General features: G+C 40.7%; 1 protein-coding gene across 5 annotated transcripts in view; it reads left to right on the plus strand.

The window, feature by feature from the left end:
- Positions 1-16,606, plus strand: part of LOC134225660 (sine oculis-binding protein homolog) — a 120,740-nt gene that overhangs the window by 10,798 nt on the left and 93,336 nt on the right. For 3 of the 5 annotated variants that reach the window (XM_062705917.1, XM_062705918.1, XM_062705919.1), the window contains one exon: positions 5,491-6,222. The exons of 1 other annotated variant lie outside the window; for it this stretch is intronic. In XM_062705917.1, the coding sequence (XP_062561901.1) occupies positions 6,106-6,222 (117 nt within the window). In that variant the 5' untranslated portion in view covers positions 5,491-6,105. The remainder of the gene's footprint in view (positions 1-5,490; positions 6,223-16,606) is intronic. One more of the 5 variants, XM_062705920.1, reaches the window with a different exon arrangement.

The raw sequence follows: 16,606 nt of genomic DNA on the forward strand, positions 1-16,606 counted from the left end.
ATAAATGAAACGATGAGAAAATTTACCGTGAAAGTTGACAAATTTTCAAAATGAAACATCTTCATGAGTTCTAAAGAAAGTGATCAAACTCGAACTGAAATCAATCTAGAGTGGATTGACAATTTGATCGAAAACAATCGTTAAAATAATATCTGAAAATTAAAATACTTTCAGCTCGTTCCAAAGTTTTAATTTTCACATCAAGTGCCTTTATGAGCAATTTAGCTGTTCAAATTTTTTGAAAATAGAAATTAACCCTCCACAGCCATATTTCCCCAAATTGTTTGCTGTAAAATCTGAGTTTCTCTAATATTATGTTGTGATATAAAACTAGAACAAGCATTTGGGCATTTTCGGACCACCAAAAAAATAATATTATATTGAATCAAGTCAATGCCATTCAAATCTCTGATCTTGCACGTCATCCTCGTATGCATCGTAAATTTCCTCATCAGGATTTGCTAAAAACTTCTTCATTTCCAGATTGAATTGATTTTCAGGAGATCGTTGCTGCAATACCAAACAGCCAATCTTCGGATCCGAATGCGCTAATAAAGCTGTCTTCATCATGTCGGACATGTTGGTTTCCGGAGAAGTTTGTTTAGCTAGATGTGAGCGAACGAATTATAAATCTTGTGGCATCTTTCTCCAGCTTGCTCGTCTATGAAGCTCATGTGGAAATTAATTATTTATTATATTGTATGTTTATAACATCAGTTTTCTCTCATATTACCATTTTTCTACAAATTCAGCAAGATGCTTGTAGGGGAAGTGCACCGGTTTTGGCCAACTTAGTGCCTAATTTGGCCAACCCTGAAAAATACATATTTTTCCAAAATAATCGATTAGTTGAAAGCAGCGTTGAAGCGTGAGGGATATATCTCTTGTTGAAACTAATAAAACCTTTGCGAATTGCTTTAGTTTTGGTGTTATTCGCAAAATTGGCCAAATTAGGAACATGGCCAAAACTGGTACAGTTCCCCTACATGTACAAACTAGGTGGCAGATTTTTTACAAACGGAAACTCTTAACGAATTTGTTGCTCGAAGGTTGAGTAAAGGTTGGGGTCTAACATTTGGCTCGATAAGGCTAAATCACTAATAAGACGTAAGCTTTCTACAGCTCCTTCGTCTACCTTTAACACGTCTGCCAACTTTTGTGGCTCTGTTCAAAGCCGGCGAGTCATGTTGCTTTTGTTGCTACTGCAGCTACAGCCGATTTTAGGTCATCAATTGAGATGAAAATATTCTTCAATCATGAGAATTCCGAGCCGTGAATCAACATCAGGCACAAAGTGAGCAAGCGTGTATCTCGGTTTCCAACAATTGCGTTGGACGCTTTCCCGTCAATTAATGAGTACAATGAAGTTATCATGATACACAACACTACTTCGATCTCCAATCCATTTTCATTATTGTTGTCGACTTCTATGTAAAATTCCTTGTACAACTTTTTTGTAAAATAATCTGTTTCCTTAACCCTTGACATTGAACGAACTCTGTAAAATAAGTCAGACTGAGGATATGGATTTCCGCCTATCGTTTGCAAGAGTAGTGTCATGTGTGTAGTGTTCCGATAGTAATGAATTATCTTTACCTCTGAGATGTGGCTGGTTATGGGCCGATGCCCACGTAGCGTTTTTTCAAGCTGCGTACACGCCGCGCCCACGCAAGGTACCCAGCATCAAATATGCATCATGATTTTCTTTGGAAATTTGTTCGAGAATTCATTCTGAAATTTCTCCAGGATTTTTTCTGAAAATCCTTCAGAAATTCCTTCCACACCAGGAACTCTCTCCAGGAATAATAAAAAAAATACGCTTATAATTCCTTTCGACATTCCTACAGGGATTTCTTCGAAAAATCCTCTGAAAAGGCGTTTGTGAATATATCCGGAACTTCCATTGGAACTTCCTTTTGCTTTTAGTAAAACCATACAAAGTGCTTCTGCAGGAATTATTCCGGAAATTTAGATGATTTTTTTTCCTGGAAATTCGTAAAATAATGAAATAGAAAATCCTAAAGAAATTGTCGGAAAGGTTTCTAACGAAAATGTCAAAGGAATCTCCAAATGAAATTTCCAAAGGAATTTTTGAAGTAATTTTTAAATGATTCCAAAAAGAATTACTGAATTAATTTCTAAAGAGATTTCCGTAAAAATTTCTAAAGCAATGTCCGAAGGTCTTAAGAAATTTCTAATAAAATTTACGGAGGAGTGTGCATATGAAATTTCAAGGGAATCCCATTTTTTTTAGATTGTTGGAAGGGATTTTTTGAGGAATTACTGGAAGAATTGGTTTAATAAAATCTTAGTATAATTGCTGATGTAATTCATTCAAAAATAATGAAGAAGTTCCCAATTAAATTTTGGCAGGAGTTCGTGGAGCTATTACCAAAGGAAATTTGAAAAAAAAATCTTAAACAATTTCGCTAGGTATTCTTAATGAAATTCCTAAAAAAAAATTCCGAAGGAATTCCAAAAACAATTAGTAAAAGAACTCTCGAAGGAATCCTTAGAACGGGCTTGCCCAACCTTTTCAAGCCAAGGGCCAATTTTCAGATTGACCACTTGCAGGCGGGCCGGTACATATTTTTTAAACATTTTCAAAATAACCAAAGTGAAATACACTTTTTTCAGAATGGCATTTAGTTTTACAGAATGGCTAATTAAATAGTTAATGAAAAGCTAGACATGATATTATTGCGTATAAACAATCTTTTTTTCGTGTGTTCATTTTCTTTTTTCTTTTTATGTAATTTTTGACTTTTTTCCAATACTCAACGCATATTGATTGATCGTATATTGATACTACTGAAGAGATGTGTCTTTATGAAATTCAAATTTGAACTCATTCATTCATTGAAACATTCCAGGTGCATTATTTACATCATTAAACTATGTTGAGAAACTGTGTTCTCAAAAATTATCGAAGAGGCTTGAAAACTACAGTCGAAAAACTGCTCTACTGGATTATTACAGAAATGTATCAGTTTTCGACAATCAATTGTGCCAAATTGTTTAAATTTTGTTTCTATCTTGAAAATCGTGGTTTTTATTCTCTATACCTCGTAATGATTACAAAATGAACAACATTATTACTAGAAATATGGTTGTTTGCTATCTTATGCAAGCTGTATTGGAATCAAACAAAAAAAAGCCCAAAAAAAATTGAAATTTTTTTTTTTTTACCGGTTACATTTTTTGAAGAGTTGACGTGGTGACTAGGGCATCGCCCCTGGAGCGATTGGCGCCTACCCTAGACTTCTTGCTACCCTCATTCGCCTGGGCCTTCTTTTCGGCCCTTGACGTCTTCGCTTTCCTCTTGTTCTTGACCAGGGTCCAGGAGGCGTCACCCCCCTCTATTTCCCTGGCCTGGTGCGGCTGAGAGCTCTCAGCCAGCCGTAACCCCTTACCACCGTCTTTCCTGGGTGGACGGACCTTTCCAGGTCTTTCCTCCCCCGGTTTTGGAGGTACCTGGCCGGGGTTCAGCTTCCCAGCCCCACTACCCTTGTTCGGGGTAGTAACCCTCCGCGTTTTGAAGCAGCCCCCAGGGAGCTCATCCCCTGGAGACTGTCTCCCTCATTTTTGTGTCTGCTCCGTTGGAGCAGTCACCCCCGACGTACCCGCAAATACTTGAGCCTCAGTCTGGGTAGACTTTGGTACCACCGTCTTCGCTGGCACGCCTTCGATCGATTCGACCTTGCCCAAGTCCGCGAATCCTTGGGCCTCAGTCTGGGTAGACCTCGACTCCACGGATTTCACGGGTTTACACTTGGCCGTCCCGACCGCCCTCTCCAGCTTGGCGTCCAGCATCGACTTTCGAAGTTTCTGCAAGCTCCTCTTGAGGTCCTTACTGACATAATGCTTCGATGACGCAAAGTCGATGATGGGGTCCAGCTGTTCCGTCGCCACCTCGAAGGCTGAAAGCCCATCGCGTTTGCGGTTCATCGCCTCCACAAGCCATGTGCCGTCAATAACCTCTACCGGCGTCTACCCACGCTGGCGCTGCGCAGTGAGCTGCCGACTATTGCCTCTGGCCTCCTAGGCGGAGACCTGAACATCCCACCTCTTGCGAAGGGGTTGTCGCCTACACTACTACCACTAAATTGAAGAATTGACTTGGTTTTCCATTTTGGTCCCACGAGTTGCTTGGGAAAAGAGGTCCACCACGCCAGAGCCCAGCATGACGCGGTAAGGGACAATTACTGTGGAGGGTGCCCAGGTACACCACAGGCTCCGTTAAAGGCCTGGCTTATTATTTCACCCCCCTGGCCATGCATCCCCTCGGCACGGGTAGCTTGACGCCTTGGGATTAGGGGTTAGGGACGATGGTCCCGGTCTAACTCGCAGTGGACATGGGGAGGGGTCGTCAAGCCCTTGGACAAAGTCCCTGCTGCCCCCTAATGTGTGTGTGTGTGTGTGTGTGTGTGTGTGTGTGTGTGTGTGTGTGTGTGTGTGTGTGTGTGTGTGTGTGTGTGTGTGTGTGTGTGTGTGTGTGTGTGTGTCTGTGCGCACCCACCCATTAAAAAATGTCACTAACTTTTCAGGCATTTATCCTTAACCGATTTGCTCGCAACAAGTTGCATTCGACACATGCATTCCCATTGTTTCCTATTGAAAATTGGCCAGATCGGACTATGGGATCGGAAGTTATGGCCAAAATACCACTTTAAAAAAAAATTGAGAAAAAAATTTCACTTATTTTTCAGGTACTTATCCTTAACCGATTTACTCGCAATAAGTTGCATTCGACGCAAAATCGTGTCCCATTGTTTCCTATTGAAAATTGGCCAGATCAGACTATGGGCTCAAGAGTAATGGCCAAAATACTATTTTTATAATGCACGAGAAAGGCACCATCACCGCTAGGTGGATTAATCTGGGGTTTTTATTCCTTTATTTATTTGTTTAGGCACTCTGTGTTACTTAATCGCTACTGTGCTGAGATCTACTGTGGTATCCTGCTTTTGCAGAATCCACACAGAATCTATTTTTAGATTACCATTGCCATTATGTATTGTTGTCGTTGCCAGTCCATCTCATCGTGAGTCCATTGTGTCCGTTTATCCATGTCGTGTATCCAATGATCGTTACATTGTTCGTTTGCCATTTTATCCGGGTACGTTGGAGGAATGCCTCCGAGAAGAACAAGTATCATTCGTCATCAGGCAGCCATGACGATAGGCGCGTCTCCCAAAACGCTACCGAATGGGCTGCGCATCCGGCGACTGACGAGGGTTTGGTGGAGGGGCTGGGAATCGAACCCATGACCATTCGCTTATAAGGCGAACGTGTAGCCAACTACGCTAAGGGACCCCCTAATAAATAATTGTGTACGCAAAAAATTATATCTGAAAATTGATCCATTTTTGGTGAGACGTGGTGAGACAAAGTTTGCCGGGTCAGCTTGTTGAATATAAACGATTGCAACCAAACATGTACCCGTCATAGTGAAACCCTAATTTCCGAAATATTTTCTCTTATTTCCAGAATTCGGTGCAGTGAAGTGGCGCAAAATGCCTCAACACATTCATTGGACAACTGCTTCGATACATTTGAACGAAGTTATGATAAGCAACTCTTCCGGTATTAGTCTCGCACCAGTAGTAGATCTAACATCAAATAGAAGGAAAGAATGAAACAAAAATACACAAATCACTCGTGGAAGACAACGGATCAAATTACATCCATATCCAAACCACATTCTTCACGCGTAATCAATCGAATGGAATCTTAATTTCAAAATCAAAACTCTTTACCCGCTCGATTAGACCGCGTGGGATCACCTGCTAAGTATTCGTTTCTCTCCTTTTTCGGGTTCTGTTTTGATCGGTATTTAATCCACTGTGCAACCGAACGGTTGAGATTAGTGACGACATATTCTGCGCCGTAGGAAACAACTACCGAAAAAATAAACCCCGAACGGTGGAACAGTGAAACGCAACAAAAGGGGGAAAACCCGAGCTGTTCGCGCCCTCATTCAGCACATCGCGTCCTGCTGTTATGCTACCATGTGAAAAGGATCCAATTTCAAGCACTGAACGCGCGTGACGCCGTCGTGAGAGTTACAAATTGTCACATTCGCAACCTGCAAACCGGTGGCCGATGGATCTAGTGATGGCCGCTGCATCTGCGACCACATCGGCATCGAAGAGCTGTTCACCCGCACCGCACCGGATTAAGGTCAAAAAGGAGATTTGCAGCGAGCCGGACAACATCAAGGTAAGAATTGCAATGCCCGGGGCGTGGGGCAAGTTGGAATCGGAAGGAATTTGCACCAAGGGTCCTACATATTTCGAGATTCCCAGACGCCACATTCCTGAAACATGTTTTGCCTCGATGGATATCGGGTGGCATGGCAGACGGGTGACTTGTGACTGAGAGTATATATTAATGATAATCCTATCACCAGACCATTGATTTATATTTCGGACAGTCAACATTTATAAAACAAAAAGTTCAAATTTTCCTTGTCGAATATTAGGACAAGTGTTTTTAAGAAAAACACCAGCCATCATAGAAATAATCATTGAAAATTGTTGACTTAATGTCAACATATATTTCATGAGAAACAAATCCGGAAAGCTGTCACACAATTTGATAAATTTATCAAACCCCAATTGGCACTTTGATGTTGCACGAAGAAGAAGAAGCAGAAAGATGATAATCGAAAAAATCTTCACGGGAAACTATACGGAGAAGTTTTTAAAACTCTTCTCTAAAATTCTAAAAGCAATTTAATTAAAAACGGTAAGCAGTACGGGGTTGGACTTTTCTTATACTGTGTTTCAAGTGTAATATTAGAAAATAAAATTTCGAATAGAAATATTGTGTTTCCAGCTTTTTTCTACCTTTATAGTCTCGTCCTAGTAACGTTTACCTTTCATTATTTTCGTTATTGCCATTAAACAAATATCCCGATACTTGACATGCTTTCAAACTTCGTTACAAATGGGAACAAACTAGTGGTTCTCCATTCCCAATACCTTCAATGCCGTGTGGCAACAACTCAAACGAAATGGTTTCCGTATGGTTTCCCGTGGAGATTTTTTCGATTATCATCTTTCTGCTTCTTCTTCTTCGTGCAATATCAGAGCGCCAATTAAGAAGGTAAAGAGAATTTAAAAAAGTGTCCACTTGCAAAGTAGGTAGTAAATAATGCTTTGAAAACATTATTTATCTGATACCTACTGTCAATAAGTTTCGTTTAGTTATCTTGAAAATGAACAGCGAAGTTGTCATTCTAATGCAAAGTACAAAGAATTTTCAAAATTATCACTTCAAAGGTTATGAATGAAGTACTTTCATGTAAAAACTGCTAATATTCCTAATATAATTAATCGAGAAATATGGTTTACTCGGGAAATGGGGAATTTATACGATTTGGAAGTAACGCACGGCTTTTGTTGGAATTTCTGCCACTGCACGACGACGGCGACTCGGATTCAGGATATTGAGTTACGATTTGTGTCTCATCTACAATACGCTCGAGAAACGGGAATGGATCGAGCGGGATGCAGACGGGTTTGCTATATATCGGCCGAATATACAACACATTATATGGTGCCATGGTGGTGCCAGAAACGTGTCTGCAGTAATCGGATCCCACTGTACATGGTAAACGTAACCCGATACCGTCTGATTTGTATCGGATATAAAAGAACTATGCGTTCTCGAGTAATGCAATGGGCGAAAGAAATAGAAGTATCTGTGGGGATGAGGTGGTGCAGAGTTGTTTGTAGGAAAAGTGGACAAACGGTTGAAATTGCGTCTTGTGATTGGGTCGAATTAATTTCGTTTGAGTTATTGCCACACGGCATTGAAGGTATTGGGAATGGTGAACCACTAGTTTGTTCCCATTTGTAACGAAGTTTGAAAGCATGTCAAGTATCGGGATATTTGTTTAATGGCAATAACGAAAATAATGAAAGGTAAACGTTACTAGGACGAGACTATAAAGGTAGAAAAAAGCTGGACAGAAAGATAGAGGGATAAAGAGGATGAATCTTTGGAGTGTAGAAGAATTTAAAGGTTTAAAATATAATATGGGAGCATGGTAAGAATTCTGTTCGGAACGATTGGTTGAAGAAAAGGATCATACTATTTAAATAAAATACAAAAGGAGAAGAAACGTATCGTAGAGTAAATTATTAGATGCATAGAAGATAGTTAATAGAAGACCAAAGAATACTAAGCGATTATGACCAACACTCGCCGCACTCATTAGTCAACCAGATCGCAAGTATACAGCACCTAAAATTTAGTCATTAAGCCACACCCACGCTCGTTTCACTCCAAACGAGCTCACAAGTCGCGATTCAACTTCACTGTCCACCAGTCAGTCAAAACAACCAGACAGCAACTCGCAACAACATCGCCGAACTGGGATAGGAATCACCATTCGAAACGAAATAACCCTCTGGACGCACATCGCCGCCGGTTGAGGTATCGAATTTCACACGGCGGACCATATCGTCGCATCCCATCATTGCCTCATCGGTAACGGTTCAGCGTTGTCTCGGTTTGTTTTGCACCGTATTTTGAGTTTATTTCTAGCCGCTTTACCGAAAAATATTCACCGGAGAATCGTCGTCCGTTGGTGACCTTTCACTTTCGAAATCAGTAGTCCGCTTCTCGGAGAAACGACTTGGGAAATGGATCCTACCTGCGAGTTTGAATTGTCACTAAAAATGAGAAGTTCTACGCTGGCTTGACAAGGTTGGTGTTAATTTTAGATGGACTTGCGTTACAACACTCTGCAACGGCTAGATGTGATATAGGAGAAGGTTGGTCTATATTATCATTTTCACGTCCACCTGCGAAATCTGCGGAATACGATACAATGGCAGCATTCTGCCAGCGTCATTTTTTGCCATCATCACCATTAGCGGCGTATGTATTTTTAACTGGGCAGAACTTTGATATTTGAATATTTTGTCAGAGGATATCGTTCGCGTTCTAGTCGGGTCGTTATATGCAAGTCTCATACCAATAAATGAATTCTGTACATAAGTACGGCGTTGCTACTGGGCGGATGTATGATTAGGACAGTGGTTTAGTACGTGCCGGAATATACTTACTTTTATTTATCATCAGACTAAGGCCGGAGTGGCCTGTGCTGCACATAAAAGACTTCTCCATTCAGCTCGGTTCATGGCTGCACTTCGCCAACCACGCAGTCTGCGGAGGGTCCGCAAGTCGTCCTCCACCTGATCGATCCACCTTGCCCGCTGTGCACCAAGAAGGCGAGGTCGTCGGATCGTTGTCGAGAATTATTTTCACCGGATTACTGTCCGACATTCTGGCTGCGTGCCCGGCCCACCGCAGTCTTCCGATTTTCGCGGTGTGAACGATGGATGGTTCTCCCAACAGCTGATGCAACTCGTGGTTCATTCGCCTCCTCCACATACCGTCCGCCATCTGCACCTCACCATAGATGGTACGCAACACTTTCCTTTCGAAAACTCCCAGTGCGCGTTGGTCCTCCACGAGCATCGTCCAGGTCTCGTGTCCGTAGAGAACTACCGGTCTTATAAGCGTTTTGTAGATAGTCAGTTTGGTACGGCGGCGAACTCTATTCGATCGGAGCGTCTTGCGGAGTCCAAAGTACGTACGATTTCCAGCAACTATGCGTCGGTCACCAGTGAGCCCAAGTACACGAATTCTTCAACCACCTCGATTTCGTCACCACCGATAGAAACTCGTGATGGGTGGCTCACATTGACCTCTCTTGAGCCTCTTCCTATCATGTACTTCGTCTTCGACGTGTTGATGACTAGTATACTTACTTGCTACTTGAATATATTTGGGCTTTAGCTCTTCATGATGCGCCTACGCCGAATGGAGTATCTTTCTCCACTGGACTCGATCCACCCTGGACGTTCAGCCCCTCAAATCCTCTTGCAAAGAGTCATCGTGTACGCGATCACGCCATACGGCTTTTTTCTGGTTATCTACTGAATACTATCTTTGCTTGACGCTCTTCCGGCATACGAAAAACGTGTCCAGCCTACGTGCTAAAATATAGTACGGTTAAATTAGAAAATTTTATTCATCAAGAGCCCCTTTCCCAATATAAAATATAAAATATAAAACCTTTCTCCTTTCCAATTTAAATTTTATCGAGTTTTTGGCTGCAATCTTGAGCTACATCTGATCGCAAATACTGCCGTAATCTGAAAAAGTGACGTATACGCCATTTTCCAAAAATGGTGTTAACGAGCTTTCGAGCTCTTCGAACTCTTTAACAGCTCTTTAAGGCCCAAATTACCGTAATCCAGTCATTGACAAGAAAACAGCCACGTGCTTGTACCACCCCCAGGAAAAAATCCGCCCACTGAGGAGAAAATGCATTCCCCAGCTAAATCGGGGAAGCACTCTTGTTTTAAAACTACATCAACATATAGTGGTGACTTCAATACATCCGTGAGATGCTTCATTTGGATGAATTTCGTAATATTATTTGAAAAAACTGCCTTTTGCAGAAAATATTGCAAAGTTGAAAAAATATTTTTTCAGGAGGGGAAACCGTCGATTTACTCTCACGCTCTCTTATACTTTGCAGATACTCGAAAATCATCGTTCAGTGTTGCGTGTTGATTTGTTCTATATGTTATGCTTGTTTTCTCGAATATGTACGTAAACATCAAGCAATAATCTATGAAAATGATACTTTTCATGCTATATATTGACACTAAATATTAGATGTGAGCTAGAACTGTAAAAACGCAAGCATTCATAAGCAACGCAGGTTATTTTTTTTCATAATTCAAGTGTTGATAATGTAATGTAATGCTAAAATAATAATGTAATGCTAAAACGGCATCACTGTTCATGTACACAGAGAGAAGACCGATCATATGGTCATGTAAACAATCCATTGAATCTGGACGAACATTTGAGAAGGTAGTCAACTGCATCATAATTTTACATTCATGTAAAATGCATGTAGGAAATTGTGTAAATAGGAGAAGGATGCACAACAAATCAATCTCAGATGCATGTTTGAGGTTGTTTATGCGTATCACCATAATCTGTGCGCTGTACAGGTATTGAAAAGGACGTTTATATTTTGTGGAAATATATAGAGTTTGATACCTTTTGAAATGTTTGTGTACATTGTACAAAATCAGATCTGAGCGAATAAGTAGGCTCTCCGCAAAAAAAGAAGCGAACAGCAAGAAAAAGAAGTCGATTTGATGTATGACATTTGAACCTTAACAGAAAATGGAAATCATGTAGGTTTTAATTTGGCGCATACGGCACTTTGTCAGATTACGGCAGTATATGCAATTTTGGTAGACTTTGAGTTATGTTCACGAATTGAGATCGTAGTAAGCTATGCTTGAGAAAGGACGCATATTAGCATTGTTACGGTGTAATTCGTAGATTGGACACCAGTGATACTCATGATTTACTTTTGAGATCCTTATCTAGCAGAAATCAAGAAGGAGAGTGGTCCTTGATTCCAGTCCTAAACAAAAATTACAGAAACATGAAGATTACTACTCCTGGCCACGCCCATTTTCACCGTAACTAGGGAGAGGAAGGAAGTGTTGATGTAGTACTTACTTAACTATAGAGACCACCGACTTAGCGACACCCTCATAAGTACCACGGAATTTGATAATGCTGAAGGTATTCTTTGGGTCACGTTTTGCCTGTAGCTGGCAATGTAACCGTGGTAGATCTTACCACGTAACACATCACGTAAAGGTGTCTACCCAGCTTTACGGGTCTTTCTACTTTTGAAGTGTTTTACATTTACACATTAAAAACCACGCAAAACATGATAAAATAATGAATTAACTAAACTGCTCCTGAATCGAAATCCGTCCATCGTGGATGGATTTCCAACCAAAGGATCCAAATCCGTACAGCTATTTTTTAACTAAATATTTAAAATTTAGCAGTCTGATTGACTAAACCACTGTAAAAAGTTCAATACCCACGTTGAGAAGCGATCCCAGCTGGAGCAGCCATACGATGGATGCCCACTGCGGGACGTCAAAATCGTCAAAATCGGCGACATGAACGCCCTGGGAGGAAGGGAGGAAATGTATAGACCGGTCATCGAACCGGATAGTCTGCATACCGTATCGAGCGACAACGGCCAAAGATGCATAAACTTTACATAAACCCGCGGAATGGTATTCCTAAGCACTTTTTCCCCCCGCAAGAATATCCACAAGGCCACATGGAAATCACCTAAACAAGAAACGGAAAATCAAACCGACCACGTTCTAATCGGCGGTAAATTCTTCTCCAACATCACGAACGTACGCACTTACCGAAGTGGGAATATTGAATACGACCACTACCTCGTTGCAGTATGTCTGCACTCAACACTCTCGACGGTGTCGTCCGCCGAGGCTAAACAGTGGGCGGCTACAAATCGGTAGAATAGCCCAAGACTACGCGCAGCAGCTGGTAGTGGCACTCCCAATGGAAGAGCCGCTAGGCGCAGCGTCTCTTGAATAGGGCTGGATAGATATTCGATCTGCCATTGGAAGCACCGCAACCGCTGCACTAGGCACGGAGCCCCCGGATCAGAGAAACGACTGTTATGACGGCGAATGTGAGCAGTTAGTGGAAGAGAAGAATGCAGCATGGGCGAGATTGCTGCAACACCGCACGAGGGCGAATGGCAGATAACGGTGGCGGCATGGTAATGAGCCTGGGAGCACGCGTGCAGGACATACGACTTCCGACTCCAAATCTCCAGGAAATTCAGGAGGAGATCGGCCGGCTCAAAAACAACAAAGCCCCTGGAGTTGACCAACTACCAGGAGAGCTGATTAAATACGGTGGTGAGGCACTGGCTAGAGCGCTGCATTGGGTAATTACCAAGGTTTGGAAGGATGACGTTCTGCCCAGGAAACGCGAAGGGGGTTACGGCAAGGTGATGATCTTTCGTGCCTGCCATTCAACATCGCTTTGGAGGGAGTAATACGATGTCATGACACGTAACTTTGAGAGTATGGAGGAAGCCTTCATCAGACTGAAGGGCGAAGATAACCGGACTAGTTATCGTGTACTTGGGATCACTGGTGACCTCCGATAACGATACCAGCAGAGAAATTCGGAGAGGCATCATGGCAGGAAATCGTACGTAGGGAGAATGACGGCTTTGGCAGGTTTTGTTCTATCATTGGCAGGGTTTTTTTATGACTGACTAGGCTCAAATTTGGCCTAAACATTCTTTGCATATCAAAGAATATTGTGACCAAATTTCATAAAATTTGGTCGACAAAAACCCCCCTTCCAATAATAGAACAAAACCTGCCAAAGCCGTCTTTCCCCCTACTTTGGACTCCGCAAAACGCTCCGATCGAATAGAGTTCGCCGTCGTACCAAACTAACTGTCTACAAAATTTATTAGACCGGTAGTTCTCTACGGACACGAGATATGGACGATGCTCGCGGAGGACCAACGCGCACTGGGAGTTTTCGAAAGTAAAGTGCTGCATACATGGGCGTAGCCAGGATTTCGAGAAAGGAGGGGTCAACTTTTTTAGGTCTTCTAAATTGTTATTTTTTCAGTAGTTTTACAAAACACATGAATATTAGTGCTCGGCACTATTTCCTCCAAAAACTTTGAAACCAAATCCACAACCAACAGTAAAGGCTGGATCACAATATCGCGTTGCGCGTCGCGTCGCGCTGGGCGTTGAAGTCAGCGTTTTGTACTAAAACGCAACGCCAATGGACGTGACGCATTCACGCCCACAATGCAACGTTCGCGTTGTGCGTTTATTTAACAACAATATTAATGATAAAAACAACAATGGATTTAAAAATGCATGATTTTTTGGATACATATTTTTAAATAAAGAGTGAAAATTATTTTCGAACTTAGCATTCAGAGCGAATATAAAATCTTATAGCCAATTATTATAAAAATCCTGCATTCTTCATAAGTTTAAGGTGATTATGAAATAATGCCAGAAATCGGTATTTTGTAAACCATGTGCTTTTCCAATTTTTTTTTTCAATAGCACGAGATGAAAGAACCATAACGCGTTTGTGGCTGAAATAATGGTAGACCGTTTGCTTAGTTATACTGAACAATCATAATTTGAGCTTCGGCACTGTACGAAAACTATTACGCCAGATTTGGGCTTTTGGAAATATATGTAGATAAACGTGTGGTGAATTTGAAATTCACCACGGGCTTCATTGTATAATCACCTTAAGAACTAGAACCATACATCTGAATTTCTAAACAAATCCTCTCTGAAATAATATTATAAAATAGGCAGAAAAAAAAAGCTTTCTCCAGGAATTCCTTCGACAATTGCTCCAGGCATTCTATCGGGAATTCTATCAGGTATTCTTTAGGAATGCCTCCAGCAACTTCTTCGGCAATGTCTTCAGGAATTTCACCATAAATTTCGCCGGGAATTGATCCGAAAATTCCACCATTCCACTCCAAGAAATCATCCACGAACTCCGTCAAGTTCTGCAAGGAATTCTTCAGATAATTCTTTCGTGCTCATAAAAAAATCTGAAAAACTGCACCGTGGAATTCCCAAGAAAAAACTTTCCTTAGAATTTCGCGAAAAATCTTCGAATTTCTTGTATAAATTTCATAAAATTTTCTGAGAAAGTTTCGAATAATTTCTTGTGAAAATTTCTAAGAATTTTTCCAGGAATTCCACCGATTCCATCAATTTATGCAGAAATCAGACCGAGAATGAAATAATTAATGGAATTTTCGGAGGAATTGCTACACGCAAAAAAAAGATTGAAGTCGAAACTACCATTCCGATATTTATTTTAAGAATATGCACCGACGATTTTCAGCAGATAACAAATCCGTTTGATTTTAGCATGCGTGCAGTAAAAATCAACTGTGGCCCATGCGAAATGTTGTCCCATGAACTGAAACAGTGGTGAATTCTTCTGAAACCATGATAAAATTTACTGAAATTTCGTGGTAGTTTTAAAAACAGAGCGTCATCCAGGAGTTTCTCCGGAAATTCCTCCGGGTGTTCTTCTTCTTCTTTTTTTTTTTTGGGTGTCCAGCTGGAGCTACCTGGTAGCTTAAATTGTCAAGACTGGACCCGAACAGAAGTTTTGCTTCTACTAGGACCAATACTTAGAAGAACTAGTCTATGTTGACCACTTGAACACTATTTGTTTTAGTATTGTGAAAGCTAGCAAAATCTCAAAATTTCTGTTGTAGTATAGATTTCCCTTTTACCCTTTTCCATTGTCGTTTTCCCGTCAGTCTGTCAAGCAAATAATGGAAGTTCTAATTTAAAACGTTTTAAACACACAACGAAGGTTATCTGGCGATTTGAAATGTAAAATTTGAGCAGAATTTAAATGTAAAGTTTAGTTTATAGTTTCTTGGAGCCGACAATCAGTACCTAAAGGCAGTCTATGTTGACAACGGGTGATACCGTTGCCACCTCCAAGTAAGGTGCCCGCCAGAGTAGACGCGACGTGCGATGCGACGCGACGCGACTCACGTAAAAGAATAACAATCATTATCAACAGGCTGTCAAATTGCACTGTCGCGTCGCATCGCATCGCAAGTCGCGTTTACTCTGGCTTCACCCTAACACTTCTTGAAATAGGGATATAATTAGATGTTATGTTATTGATTATACTAACATTATTTAAATGGCGATAGACCTTAACATAAGTGTTACCGTTACTAGTACCAATATTTAGCACAATTAGTTTATCTTCATGCGGTGAACACTGTTTGTATTGAGTATCGCGTAGTAGCATATTGTCAAAATTTCTGTTATTGTTTATAATTTGTATTTCGTAGTAATTTTACAGTCTTTCTATCAATTGTTAATCCGGATCAATAAATAGTTACAACGAAAGTGAATTAGTTTAACGTGAAGTAGAACATAGGGTTTCTTGGATATGACATTAGATACCTAAAAGCAGTCTATGTTGACAACGGGTGGTAATATTGTCACCTCCAAGTAACCAATCTTGAATAAAAATGTAATAGAATTTTTCAGATTGTAATTGAATCAGCGAAATTATGCAAATTTTGTTATGGTAATAAAATATATTCACTCAAGAGTTGTCTTCATATTTCACACATAGAAAAGAGGTTTTGAATAATTGTGTATTTCGTTAAGTCATCCTAATATCTGAGTTCTAAGTAACGTTCGATGCTAAAGTTATATGAGTTAAATAGTCAGTATTTGTTTCAATATAATCTGTTGTTGGAGAACGTATCATAATATAAAAAAGCAATTTTGAGAATTGTGTCGTCGAGCCATATGAGCTCAACCTATTGTAGCAAAGCCAGGGGATAAAAGTGGTAGTAAGTTTGAAAAGTTCATTTCCCAATAAATCAAACGTTTCACACGATGTCACTTTATCTCACTCTGTTCAATTCACCCATCACCTATCTGTCTCAGTTATTTTCTGTACCTCACGTTATTCAGTTTAAGTCTATAATATTTGCAAATCATGTTGCGTCAACTGTTAGTTCACTAGACTTCCATTCTTCCCATCTAATACCATTGGTATTATACCAATCTCTGAAGGGTTACCTACGCTGTACCTTGCCTTCGGAAATAAAAGTCCAACTTTAGCTTTTCATACACAACACAATACATAAACACATTTT

The sequence above is a fragment of the Armigeres subalbatus genome, chromosome 3 (assembly GCF_024139115.2).
Source record: "Armigeres subalbatus isolate Guangzhou_Male chromosome 3, GZ_Asu_2, whole genome shotgun sequence".
NCBI classification, from domain to species: domain Eukaryota; kingdom Metazoa; phylum Arthropoda; class Insecta; order Diptera; family Culicidae; genus Armigeres; species Armigeres subalbatus.